Below are 14,685 nucleotides of genomic sequence, written 5' to 3' on the forward strand. Positions count from 1 at the left end.
ACTATTTCCGTTCTTCTTTACAGGTATCACTTTGTATATTTACCATTATTCTATTTTTATTTTCTATTGAACAATAAGCACCATCTTATAAAATTCCTTCCTTAATTTTCTTCTCACCCTGCTTTATCTCGTGTTGCTGCAGCTGTTATGGGTTTCCGTATCCTTTTCTTTCCGATATTTTATTCCACTCCCATATGCCGCTGTCCTGGTAGGTCTCCTTCTTTTCTCTTTCTCCGCGTTGCTGGATTGCAGCACAATATTCCGCTTCGTTATACCGCTATTCCACTTCGTTATACCGCTTTATTATTATTATTATTATTTATTTTTTTGTTATTATTGAGTTGCCGCCCGATTAGTTGTTATTTTATTAAATTATTTTTTTTATTTATTTTTCATTTAAAAAAATTTTTTTTTTTTTTTCACTTCAATATATTTTTTTGTTTTCGGTTCGCCGCGACTGCGCCAGTTACGTCTTTAGGTTCGACGCTGGGCAGGGTACTTACGTTAGAAAAACCGCACTCAAGGAAAAAGACATTAAGTTGTGGTGTTATGATTTTATAATTCTTTATTCAATAGTTTTAACGAATTACGGTTTGCTGTCGGGTTAATTCAGGATTTATCGATCTTTGATATTACAATACTTCACAATCGAGATCGACCGACAGGCCGTTTTGGTTTCCGGGCAACAACTGCCTCTTCAATATTTTTCAATAAGTCGCTTAACCTAAATACATAAGGCATCTTTTCGATGCATATACATAATTACCTATTTACTAAGCCCCCTCAACAATTCACATATTCCCACATATGTATGTACTTTGGCTGCAACATAGTTGCAGTCAGTATTAATATTTATTATGCTTATTGGGGTATCTCATTTCATTCAGGAATGTTTTGCATTCCCGAATGTTGACACCAATAAATATGTCAGTTTGTATATCTGTATGCCTCTGTAGAACAACATAGCAGAGGCATCAACTGAGTTGGTTTCTATTAATGTATGTATGTTTGTACATTTGTATGCTTCTAAAGTGGAGTCATACACAAAGCCCAGTCTAGCTGGTTGCAACAAAGTATCTTATTTTCTTTATTTATTGTGTGGGTGGCCTGATGTGAAATGCTGAGCAAGCATTGCTTAAGACAACTAAGTTCTTATTTTGGGTGAACAAGTATATTTTAAAATATACTTGTTTTCCCTTTTCCTTCGGTATGGGGGGCATTCCACATAACTCGTGCTTAATCAAACTGATTGATAGCTCAACTCAAACTGAATTACTTTTTACTCGCTTGTGCCGCTTTTATAGTTTACGCTGCATACATCTAGGCTCTTCTATTTCCAGAACTTACCAACTATTTCGAGTGTTTATAGTTCTCATATAGTTTCTACTTGTTTACAATTTTCTACTTTTCAGCGTCTCTCAGATATATGTGAGTTTGTAGTATATAGGCGTATAAGTAAATGCATCTGTGTGTGACATATCTCGGCTGCCTTACATATGTATGTGTATACATGATTTGATTATTGACGTAAATACTGCTTATCGGAGCCTTGACATCGCCTTAGTGATGGTATAACTTAGTGATGTTAATATCCGTGACAATACGAAAACATGGAGTTTCTTCCTCAGGGCCTACATGAGTATTTACTAGTTGATTTTTTCGCATGGGTGGTGCCGTATTTTTATTATGTTCGGAACACGGATACGTGCTACTCGTTGGTAAGCTGCTTTTATGAAGAAGCTTGTGGTGTTTCGATTTACAGCCATCGACCCCACATTCTTTACTCGAATAACATTTTCGGCGATGCATGTTTAAACACTGGCGGCACAATTTGTTGGACTTCACAACATCCCACTTACATTGCAAGTTGAGTTTACTAAATTATGTACACGCTTGGATCTTGTGATCACTGCACCCGCATACAACACATCCAACTTTGTCGTGGTTTTCACTACTCGCTGATTGCATATGTGTATTCATTACACCACTTCTTTTTGATACTCGTGGGGTGACCACCTTGCTCGCAGCGTCGGCTATTTGGAAAATCCAACTGCTAAATGCTTTAATAATTGGTACTTGCTCGTCACGCTGTAACATTGCCCAATTTAACTTATGTTGACTTGGGAGCTTGTCGACGAACTCCTTTACCAACATTGGATTATTTAAATGTGCCTCCATATGGCAGGCTTCCATAGTGGAGCAGATGTTTTGTACGCATAAAGCGAAATCGATGAGACTTTCTAGTTTTTCTTTCAGCGGTGGAATCGCCCTGGCCTTCTCTACTAATGATTCTAATATATGCTCTGGACGTCCAAAACACATTTTAAGTGTCTGAATTATTTCAGGGACCATCGAGGGCAGCAGTAATTTGCAACGTACTGTTTCATACGCCTTACCTTTGAGACACTTCTGCAATCGCATCAGATTTTCTGCATTAGTGTACCCTGCAATTTCTGTGCTGTTTTCATAATTACTCAAGAACAGTGGCCAGTCATCTGGGTTTCCGCTGAAATTAGGTAGATCCTTTGGGATTACTTGCCTAGCTGCAAGCTGTGACGAAATTGGAGCGGTTGTTGCGCGGCTAGTTCCAATGGGGGAACTTTGACCCAGTATTTCATATTTCTTTTGCAAATATTTCTGCTCTAATTTTCGCTCCTCTTCTAAGAGTTCCAGCCGCAAGGCGTGTTGAGATACACTTTCGTAACTTTGCGGAGCTATAATTGTGTTGGTGTTAGCTGCTAGTTGTTGTTGACCTAACGGGTACGGTGTTGCCGAGGTCGTTCGATGCATGTTGGGTGAAGTGATGGTGACGGAAGTTACCACGGGTGCGATCGATGCGGCCGGGTTGCTTCCCCGTTGGTTGTTGGCCGATTTGTGCGCCAATATTGGGCGACGATGAAGCTTGTGGCTGTCCTGTCGTTGCCGTAGAGATTTCACTATTTGATGTCGGTGGAGAGGGGGTGCTCCTTCCCGTGTAACCAGTTTGCGCGGTTTCGCAAAACTTGCAGTTCCAACTTATGTTGGCTACGTTACTATCCACCCCGACGCAATCATAGTGGAACCATTTGTCACATGTGTCGCACTGCACCATATCGTCGGTGTCTTTTTCCCGACAATTTCCGCAATTGTACTCCTTAGTCATATTTCACAACTTTTATTTTACAAAAAAAAAAAAAATATTTTTAAAGTTTTTGTTGCCTTTGTGGCGATTTAAATAATCAAACAAATTTTTTAGCTTGCTTTAATAAAGTTTATTAGCACTTTTCAAATGCTTCTTACGCGTTGCTTTAAAAATATTTTTTTTGATTATTACGCACTTAGGTTCGAATTCAAAAAGGGCTCTAAATATGACTGCCGATGTTACTTATAGTAGTACAATTATGGCGTGATTCTTACCTAACTGTTAACTATTTACATACATGTATGTATGAGTTATTTTGTTACATATTGGTAATGAAAAGTTAACTGCACAAAGTATGTATGTATGTTTTTATGATATAAGTTAAGGATTCTTTTATTAAGAATTCCAAAAAATGAATCTTGTCGCAAATGCGCGTCTTTTGATACTGCTATCGACATGTGCGACCCGAATTTTAAGTGCAGGACTTAAGTTGAAATTTTACAAAATTTGGAAATTAAAAAGCTTATATTTCATAATCTAAGAGTTTCCTAGAGTTGCGGATGATAATTTTGTGATTTTTAGGACCCCCTCTACCCTCACAAAACAGCAAAAGTTTGAAAATCGTGGCACCTTATATAAAATCCAACCCCGCCTTATATATTCTATATACATAAATTCGTAAGGATTATCTCACTTTAATATTTTAGCTAAATATCCTTTTTGTTTTTTTTTTTTAAATTTGGTTTAATGGAGGGGACTATATTAAAAGTCCCATATTCCAGGTTATTATCAATATTATATGTCGTTTAATTAATGGATTAAATTTCCAATGTTGTATAGACGTACGTTGAGCTCCACCAGTATACAATGGTAATACCAATTCGGCCAGAACCATGTGTAGCAGCTTGCTATTAGTATTTGACTATCCGTAATTTGTAAAATGGTATTTAGATGGCATCACGCCAGGTTATATTCAAAGTCTTCGTATTTAGTGTTAAATATTTTTATTTTTTTTTTTGAGATGTAATTTCAAAGAGGCCAGAACCACGTGTAGCAGCTTGCAAATGGATGTCAATTATTGTAATTGTTCTCAAATTCAATTAAGATTGGGCCAAAAGGAAGCACAAAGCCAACCTTGAGGCCTATTAAAATTTTCGACTCAACTAAAAAAGCCCGACAAATTATAGTTGAGCCGAGGATGACCCGCACGACCACTCTGACTGAACGACTAGAACGGAATGAGCTAAATATCCTAATAAACTTCTTGCATTGAAACCGATATCTTCACCGGGTCCAGATGGTGTTCCTAGTTGTGTACTTAAGTACTGTGCTGTCAGCTTATCAGAGCCTATCTTTAAATTATTTAAACTGTCTCTGGAATCCGTATCATTCCCATCTATTTGGAAACAATCGTTTATTATACCTTTGCATAAAAAAGGTAGTAGGTCTAATATTGAGAACTACAGCTAAGCTAAGCTCTCAGCTATCCCTAAAACTTTTGAGCAGATAATTACATACCAGCTTCAATACTTGTTTAGCTCTTTAATATCGCCTTGTCAACATGGTTTTGTTCATCGGAGATCAACTACTACCAACTTGCTTGAATTTACGTCTCTTGTTATAAATGGTTTTTTAGTTTGCAAACAAACAGATGTAATTTACACCGACTTTAGTAAAGCATTTGACTCTGTTAATCACGAGCTCTTAATTACCAAACTTGATCTTCTGGGTTTTCAAGCGCCTTTATTAAGTTGGATTTCAAGTTATCTTGAAAATAGGACTCAGCGAGTCTTCTTTAACAACAATCTTTCAAAGTCGTTTGATGTAACTTCTGGCGTGCCCCAGAGTAGCCATTTGGGTCCATTACTCTTTAACCTGTTCATTAACGACTTACCAAAGGTTATATTACATTCTAGAGTTTTTATGTATGCAGATGATGTAAAACTTTGTTACACATATCTGCCTTCGAACTTGTTCTGTTTTAATCAGCTTCAGGCCGATCTTGACTCATTTCAAAGCTGGTGTACTACAAATTTACTTTTTTTGAATTACTCTAAATGTAAGCAAATGACTTTTCACCGTGTGAAGCCGGTCCTATCATCTTATACACTTAACGGCGACCCCTTGGAGCGGATATTTATTGTAACTGATCTAGGAGTTATTTTTGATCCGAAATTAAGTTTTACCACATATATTTCAACCGCTATAAACAAAGCAACTGGTGTATTAGGTTTTATCAAACGTTGGGCTAAAGAGTTTGATGACCCTTATTTCACAAAGATCCTTTATACCTCGCTGGTACGTCCTTTTTCTCGAGTACTGTTCATGTGTCTGGTCTCCGATCTATCAAATCCATGTTGATCGGATTGAGTCGGTCCAGAGACGGTTTTTAATTTTTGCATTATGGGGTCTCAACTGGGAATCAAGTACTCATCTTCCACCATACAGGAATAGACTTCTTCTAATTAATTTGCCATCTCTAGAGAATCGTAGAGTATTACTTGGCGTTATGTTCATTCACAAGCTCATCATTGGTGTGATTGACTCCCCTGACCTAATCAGTCAACTAAATTTTGCGGTTCCTGCTAGGGCGTCCAGACATTTTGTGCCTTTTCATTTACCTCTATGCCGGCAAAATTTTGCTAGAAACAGTCCCCTGCGCCATTGGTGCTCGCGGTACAATGATTTGTATAACTGCATTGGCTTTGAATGTTCGTTTGCTGCTTTACATACTGCTATACTCTTATGTTTAGCCTGATATTTTAATTTTATTTTTTCTTATACAATGCGATGTCAAATGTTTATAACATACAAATTTTCTATGTACCTTTTTTGAATTTTTTAATTTTAAGAATGGCTCTGTATTGTACATATATATCTGTCTATTACTATAATTAGTCGACCGCTTTGTGTTTGCGTCGACTTTAAATAAATAAATAAATAAATTGGTGCCGTTTGTCGTATCGCAGTAGTCGTATCCCTAACGTAATCAGCTGTTTATCGTTACGACGGTAAACCAAAACCAAATTGGTTGGCTACGATACGGTTACGACCTTGGCGGCACCAATAATCGATTGCATTGATTCTCATAAGGTTGATCGAATCAGCTGTTAAAAGGTTACCGATACTGTTACCGATAAAGCACCGATGTCTCCAGCTTAAAGTTTTCTTTTGAAACTGAGTCGAGAACTGTGCGTGTGAATGTGCGAATTTTCACCGATCAGCTGTTAGTTGCGCTACCTGGTAAGATTTACAATGAGCATAACTGTCAGTGTTACAGTCAGCTGATTTATTTGTTTATTAATAAACTAAATGAGATACCATAAATTCCATCAAACCGGTTTTGGTCATAGGGAAAATTATGCCCTATGGCGTCGAAAACAAAAATATTATATTATCAATAATGACAAATGCTAGGACATGATTCCACTTTGCATAGAATTTCAGAAGTTCGTGGCTTGAGGTGCAGAAGAGAAACATCAAAGCATTGAGTAAACAAACAGAAATAACAACACCAACAAAAGTACGTGGTTTATTTGAAGAGACGAGCAACGACTTGAGTTTCACTTTATCACGAGCAAAGTTTGCGCGCAGACGTTGAACGAAATCCATTGCTAGTGAACTACTAAATAATAGAGTAAATTTGGATTTGGCCTGGATTCAAGAAACATTTTTATATTTTCAACCAAATATATTCTTTTGCTAGTTTTGTGCAATATGTGGAAACGTTTGGCTATGCAAACATCTCAACTATGGATTCCCGGAGGCGAATGTCACTTACAGCTGCGCTCTTTTGCACCAGTGGCAGCCACTTTCACTTTTTCAAAACATAGCCAAGTACGTGCGTTAACGTCGGCTGCAAAACCAACGCCACCTAAACATGACTGGAATCGGGCTGTTAGCGAGGCAGAACGTATTGTTGGGTACCCCACCTCATTTTTAAGTCTACGTTGGCTGCTCAGCGATGAAATTGCCAATGTTGCATTACATTTGCGCAAATTGGTAGGCAGCAATCACCCACTACTCAAGACGGCAAAGTATTTAATTGTAATGCAATATAATTTAATTGTAATTTTAAATTTTTTCATTTTAGACATTTACTTTACAATGGTAAGAATACAATGCAGGCTTGGGGTCTAATCGTGCTACTGATCTCGAAAGCTGCTGGTCATGCAGCCAATATACCAGATATAGAACAGGATAAAAGTGCTGGTGTATTGCATTCACAACGCGCATTAGCTGAAGTAACAGAAATGATACGTATTTCGCATTTAGTACACAATGTAAATAAGAATTACTCAAAAAAGTAAAAATTTTACATAACTATCATTATTACAGAGTTTAGTAAATTTGCAACCATCCTCAGAAGCAGGAAAGGATAAAGCTTCATATGAAGATATGGCATTTGGCAATAAAATAGGTTTACTCACTGGTGATTATTTGCTTGGTCACTCCAGCGCTGAATTGGCTAATTTACGCAATCAAGAAGTTGTTGAATTAATTTCATCCGCCATACGTGATTTTAGCGAAGCACAATTTATAGGCGAACGTGATGAACAGAATAATCCATTGCCTTATAAACCTGGATCTGAAGCACTCAAAACAAATGGCACTGCTACAACAGAAGATATCGATTTTGATGTGAATGATGTTATGATACCTTTAAATATATCCAAAGCTTTGGGCAAACCAGAAAAGGAATGGGAATGTCGCAATATTTTAAATGCTGGTAGCCTGTTGGGCAAAGCATGTCAAAGTGCTTTAAAGTTGGCCGGTCAAAGTGAAGAAATGCAAGGACAGGCATATTTGTTTGGTAAACATTTGTCACTAGCGTGGCAGGCATGTTTGGACGCAGAGCCTTTTCAGAGTACAACATTATCTATGGGTGCGTAAAGATATATATATTTCTCAAATTAAATTTTTAATATATATATGCACGTATGAATTCATTACTTGCAGACACAACATTCAGTTTGGTTAGCGCACCTGTGCTGTTCCATCTAGAATATGATCCTTCATTGTATGATGAAATTGAAAAAGGCAAAGTATCAGTGGAAAATATTGATTATGGTAAAATACATAGAGCAATACTTGCTGGACCTGGTTTGGAAAAAACCAAAGCCTTACAACGTAAGCATACGACCGCAGCTATGGAGGTACTTGAAAAATTTCCACCAACGGACGCGCGTACAGCACTCGAGAATATAATCCTAGCTATGCAGGATTTATAAATGTAGGCCTTATTAGATAATTAAAAAAAAGTACATACATACTACATTTATCTTTACGTACATATATATATATATATTTATATATATATAATTAATATTTATTTACAACTTTTGCTTATTGTTTTTAACATTTTGTTATCTAGCTAAGCTAATAAATACTTTTTTGATATTTAATATCTGACTACTTGTTATACGTTACTTTAAGCATCACCAAATGCCGACTACGCTCATACTCAAAATACTGTGGGAAATCTGTTGCGATGTATTCAATTTTCCATGATTTATGCATTGATTTCCTTAGAAAATATTCAAACATTGGCGCTACTGTATCCATTTCTGCAAGCGTGAATACATATCGTTTTTCTAATGCTATATAAATTGTTTTACCTTTTCTGATCAGATTCCCACGCTCAAACAAAGTGTCCATAACATTTATAAATGCATCAGTTAATGTATCATCATAGATTACATCAGCTGCTACAACCACATCACAATTGTCAATGGTTTCCAGTAATTCACCAGAATAATCTTGCAGTGGTTGGAGAAAATCAAATTCCAATACATTAATACTATTTGGTATTTTAAAAAGTTCGGTATTGTGTTTAATATTTGCACGTATTAAATCTAAGATTCCACCAACATTTACATCGGTGCACACCACATTTGATGAATAAATGGCTGCAGCAATGCTGGTCAGCCCAACACCTGCACCTAATTCAAGTACAGACATGTTACAAAATTCTTCATGTTTATGAAAAATATAATCTGCCAATAATAAAGCACCGCGCCATACTTGTAACCCCACCAACCGTAATTCGGTTGCTTCAGAGTGCTCAATTTGTATTACACCAGACCTTTTAGCGTGTGCCTTTCGTTTCACTACTAAATCCCCATCTTTATCGGTATTAATTCCGTTATGTAATGTTATTGTTGTTTCTGCATCAACTTCCGGCGGATAGGTAAATTTGAATTTGGACAATACTCGGCCATTGTCAACCTTAATGGTACTATAATTGGTCTCCTCATAAATTTCACTTTTGACTTTATACATTGTTCTTGTTGTAGTGTTCTTTTTGACTTATGTAATACTTTATGTTTGCACTCACGAAAATTCTTAATAAATGGGAAGAATTTTGATACGTCCCATTTGAACATAGTACTTTTTGGCCAGGTAACGACTTGTTATGACATTTTGTTAAAAATAGCCCAGCATTGAACTTGACAGCCAAAAAAATTAAATCGATTTATATCGAGTGGTGGCCCTCCCTCGTATCTTTTATCGGAATATTGACGACAGAGATAGCACCTAAAGACCACGTTTACACATGCCTTAGGCCCGGTTGTTCAACTCAGTTTGTCAGTTAAACTCCGCTTAAACTTACTCTGCAGTTTTTCAGTATACTTTAACTGAAGATTAAGCTGAGCTTAATAGGCCGATCAGGGTTAAACTCTAGTTAACCTATCATTCATTTGCGTTCTTTGGAATTCACAAATCACCTAACCAGATTGCGCATTCACGAGTTCAAAATTGCTTCATTTTGCGCATCTACGTCAAAGTTGACTGCTTCAGCGAATGAAAGAAAGAGAGAAAAAACAAGAGCTAAAGGAAAATGACGTATGAATTACCCATAAAAAACAGCTGATCATTTGTTTACATGCGCATTGCGCAATCTTCCGTGAGTGATTTGTGGTTCGAAATGGCGTCGAATATACCCAACAAACATTTGGGTTTGAATACCATTAGAGCTCATGTTTTTAGCTAGTCATACTTCTAAAATGTCAAGGGTTGTTTCGAAACAGTGGCTCAACTCGAGAATCATAGGGTATTCAGCAAAATCGACAATTTTTTATAAAGCAAAAAATGTTATTACTTGAGTTGAAAAATTTGAATTCCCAACTTGTGTTTCTCTAACTGGACTCAAATGTAAGATTTCATACTACAGAATTTTCACGAAAATAAAATAAAATATATATATGTAGCTTATTTTTAGTTAATTGCGCTTCATTACTGCTAACAACCAGGTATTTATTTCTCATAATAAACAGGTGCTGCTTTTAGTGGACCCAGCATGGAGATTTTTTTCAGCTCCACCTCAGCTCGATATGCAATGTAGGATATCAACTGGAGAAATTTGTTGAATATACATTTGAGAACTGTACATTTCGCAAAAATCTCTCGAAATTAGGATAATAATTGCGGCCGTCTGGTGTGATGGTAGCGTGCTCCGCTTAACATACCGAAGATCCTGGGTTCCCGCCCCGGGCAATCCAACATCAAAATTTTAGAAACAAGGTTTCTCAATTAGAAGACAATTTTTCTAAGCGGGGTCGCCCATCGGCAGTGTTTGGCAAGCACTCCGAGTGTATTTCTGCCATGAAAAGCTCTCAGTGAAAACCCATCTGCTTTGCAGATGCCGTTGGGGTCGAAATAAAACAAGTAGGTCCCGTCCCACCAATTTGTAGGAAAAATTAAAAGGAGTACGACGCAAATTGGAAGAGAACCTCGGCCTAAAATCTCTTCGGAGGTTATCGCGCCTTACATTTATTTTTATTTTTAATTGGGAAATATTAATGACGTTGGAGATCGACTCGAAAACTTTTAATTTTACGAAATTTATCAAAGGTTGGTAGCAATTGGAGAATGAAGTTAGATATCAAATTGAGAAAAATCTGGTTTAATCTATATATATAAAAAGAAGTGTACATTTTGATTGTCACTCCATAACTCGAGAACGTATAGAAAGATTGCCATGAAATTTTTAGGAAAGATACAGAAAGGAGAGATGATGGTTAGTTGAGTTTTAAATCTCAAATCGGTTTAGCCATTCTTGAGTTATGATTTTTTTTTAGAAAAAATTCAAAATTTGAAAAAAATCTATATATATAATGGCCAGCGTGTGTCTTTTACCGATGCAAATGTACAGCAGAGAGCAGCACAACCACCAGCAACAACATTAACTGCATTATTTCAATTGTGCGAAAGCGATAACTTTGCAAGAACGTTGCTGTATTCAGATGTAACGCATTATTTCACTTGGACTGCAAAGAAATGGCAAGGACGTAAACAAGGAACACCTCTTGATGGCCATCCGGGTGTTTTTTTGCAGATACCATGGCAAGATTGTACACAGTTCATCCAAACAATGCAGAATGTTATTATTTGCCATTTCAACATTTGCGAAGAGTGAATGGTCATTTATGTATGACGTATCGTGAAGCATGCGAGCAATTAAATTTGCTTGAAAATGATGCGCATTGGGATTTAACGCTTCACGATGCATCGATTGCTTCTTCTCCACATCAAATACGTATCTTATATGCCATAATCGTGTCAACATGTTTTCCATCAAATCCTCTTGAATTGTGGAATAAATACAAAGATTTTATGGCAGAAGACTATTTGATTCGAATGCGTCATCACACAAGAAACACTGATTTCCTGATTTCATTGGAAATGTATAATGAGGCATTGATAGCGATTGAAGATATGTGCCTTACGATTGCAATTAAGGATTAGGGCAATTAGGTTTGTCACCACCCAATCGTCCAATGCATAATTTATTTGATCGACAATTGCATCGTGAACAACAGTATGATCCCAATGAATTGCAAACATTTGTGAATTTGAATGTTCCTAAATTAAATGATCATCAAAAACATGTCTATGATACCATCATCCAAGCGATACAAAATGAAGTCGGTGGATTATATTTTTTGGATGCGCCTGGTGGTACGGGAAAAACATTTGTGATATTACTCATTTTGGCAGCCATTCGATCGCAACGAAAAATTGCATTGTTACTTGCTTCGTCGGGAATCGCTGCTACTCTATTGGATGGTGGACGAACAGTGCACTCTGCATTAAAATTGCCGTTGAATGTGCAGGTATGCTTATAGTTATTGATTTATCACTTTAAAATTTAATCGATATTAATTAAAATGTAATTATTTTCAAATTAACGGGTGATTGAACATCCCACGTGCAATATTTCAAGAAAATCTGCGATGGCAAAACTTTTGCAACAAGCAGCAATTATTCTATTGGATGAATGTACAATGATGCATAAAAAATCGCTGGAAGCATTACCCCGCACAATGCAAGATCTTCGTCAGAATCAAGAAATTTTTGGTGGAGCATTAATATTATTGTCAGGGGATTTTCAACAAATATTGCAGGGATGCACCTTAACGTTAAGCTAATCGTTTATCAAAAAATTTCCACCGTTTCCGTTGAAACACTTCGAAATATTATCGATAAAGAAATTATCAAGATAAATTGTATCTCGTTTTTAACCGAAACGAAAAGCTTTCGTTAAGGTTAAAAACGTTAACAAAAACGTGATACTTTATGTTTGAATTGTGCTGGCAATGCTATAGCCATGGTGAAGCCGTAAGGTGGTAACAACGAGCGCACATACACACACAAACTCTATGTAATTTGTTTGTGTAATTTGTTGGTGGTAATGTCAAAAATACTCTGAGAAATGTTCGTACTGTCAAAATTCATGAGAAAAGTTGCAATCAGCTTAGCTAATGCTTTCACCTTTAATGACTCCGCCATCAATCAGCTTTGCCAGCATAGTTTGAAATTAATAATCAACATAAACGATTTGATTTCGTTTTGATATGGCAGAAAACGAAACGAAATCATTTCGTTAATTTGACGTTCTTAACGTTAATAAACGAAACGAAATGACTTTGTTTCGTTTATTAACGTTAACTATCGTAACGAAATGATATCGGTTCGTTGGTTAAGCATGCCTGAAATATTGCCTGTGGTTCCGCGATCAACACCGGCGGATGAGATCAACGCATGTTTAAAGTCTCCTCTACTGTGGCGACATGTGCAAAAATTGACATTGAACATAAATATGCGCATTCAATTCCACAACGACTAATCTGTAGATCGGTTCTCGAAGCAATTGTTAGATATTGGCAATGAAAAAGTTCCAGTCGATAATACAAATGGATTGATTACATTGCCGAACAATTTCTGTACCATTCTCCAATCAACAGAAGAGTTGATTGAAAGTGTGTTTCCAAATATTGTTCAAAATTACAGAAATCACAATTGGTTGAGAGAACGCGCAATACTGGCACCAAAAAATTTACACGTCAATGCAATCAATTATCAGATTCAAGAAAAATTGCCAGGTGCAGTGACATCATATAAATCTGTTGATAGCGCAATGTATGCAGTGAATTATTCAATTGAATTTTTGAATTCATTGGAACCACCTGGTATGCCACCGCATTATTTGAATTTAAAGGTTGGCTCATCAATTATGTTGCTGCCGAATTTAAATGCACCAAAACTGTGCAATGGCACAAGATTAGTAGTAAAAAAATTGATGCCGAATTTAATTGAAGCGACAATATTGACCGGAACAGCGAAAAATGAAATTGTACTCATACCACGTATTACACTGATTCCAACAGACATGCCATTTGAATTTAAGCGTTTGCAATTCCCAGTGCGTCTATCATTTGTCATGTCCATCAATAAGGCATAAGGACAAACGCTTCAAATATGTGGATTAAATTTGGAGGAGCCGTGCTTTTCACATGGACAGCTATACGTGGCCTGCTCAAGGGTTGGAACTCCAAATTGTTTGTTTGTGCTCGCTTCCAATGGGCAAACTAAAAATATTGTATATCCAAATGTTTTGGATTGACATTAATAATTTTGAAATACAATGCATTCACTTCATAAAAAAAAAATGTATAATCTTTCATTTCTTTTTTTGGTTGGTTGCTACGAAGTGCAACGGGGTCCGCTAGTAATATTATATAATGATGTTGGATATCACTTCCCGAACTAGATATAATTTCGCTGGAGAATTTTTTTCATGTTTATTGGGTAAACAAAATCCAGCTGTTGCCGTATCTACAAATTATCTAGATAAAAAAAAAACACCAATGTTGCCTCACAAAAAAGCATACCCGAAGGCGGCCGTAAACTGTGACTGAAAAACTGATCAGTAGTTTAACTGGAGTTTAAATTTGGCTAGAGTTCAAGCAAACTTAGTTTAAGCTTAGCTTAGCCAACTGCTGAAAAACCGAGCCTTAACTACAATAAATCAGCCGTCATCCAGTAAGTTTTACAGCTCCGGATCACGCTCAATTCTCACGGGAATGCTCTGGATCATTGAGAGACTTGAGAAGCAGAGGTCGTGATATCTTCGCACACGTGAAATGTGATAGGCAGATGTCGCCGCTGTTTTTTCATTTAACTCATACGGCGAAAGGCTAGGCAGCGACATCTATTTTTGAAAAAGTAGGTTAATTTAAGAAAGCGTTAACAAATTATCTGGCTCACCAATTTAACCAGAC

At 36.7% G+C, this 14,685-nt stretch overlaps 2 protein-coding genes across 2 annotated transcripts; one reads left to right on the top strand and one right to left on the bottom strand.

The window, feature by feature from the left end:
- The first annotated feature begins 6,411 nt into the window (after nucleotides 1–6,411).
- Pdss2 (Decaprenyl diphosphate synthase subunit 2) lies at nucleotides 6,412–8,526 on the top strand. Its single transcript, XM_067756527.1, has 5 exons — nucleotides 6,412–6,758; nucleotides 6,828–7,158; nucleotides 7,215–7,404; nucleotides 7,460–8,006; nucleotides 8,081–8,526. Exons 2-5 carry the CDS (start codon nucleotides 6,839–6,841, stop codon nucleotides 8,350–8,352), a joined length of 1,329 nt encoding a protein of 442 aa, XP_067612628.1. The 5' UTR covers nucleotides 6,412–6,758; nucleotides 6,828–6,838; the 3' UTR covers nucleotides 8,353–8,526.
- Nucleotides 8,372–9,794, bottom strand: LOC137233492 (methyltransferase-like protein 22). The gene has a single exon (XM_067756528.1). It carries the CDS (start codon nucleotides 9,401–9,403, stop codon nucleotides 8,534–8,536), a length of 870 nt encoding a protein of 289 aa, XP_067612629.1. The 5' UTR covers nucleotides 9,404–9,794; the 3' UTR covers nucleotides 8,372–8,533.
- Between the last annotated feature and the right edge of the window lie 4,891 nt (nucleotides 9,795–14,685).

The sequence above is a fragment of the Eurosta solidaginis genome, chromosome 5, assembly GCF_040869045.1.
Source record: "Eurosta solidaginis isolate ZX-2024a chromosome 5, ASM4086904v1, whole genome shotgun sequence".
Classification (NCBI taxonomy): Eukaryota; Metazoa; Arthropoda; class Insecta; order Diptera; family Tephritidae; genus Eurosta; species Eurosta solidaginis.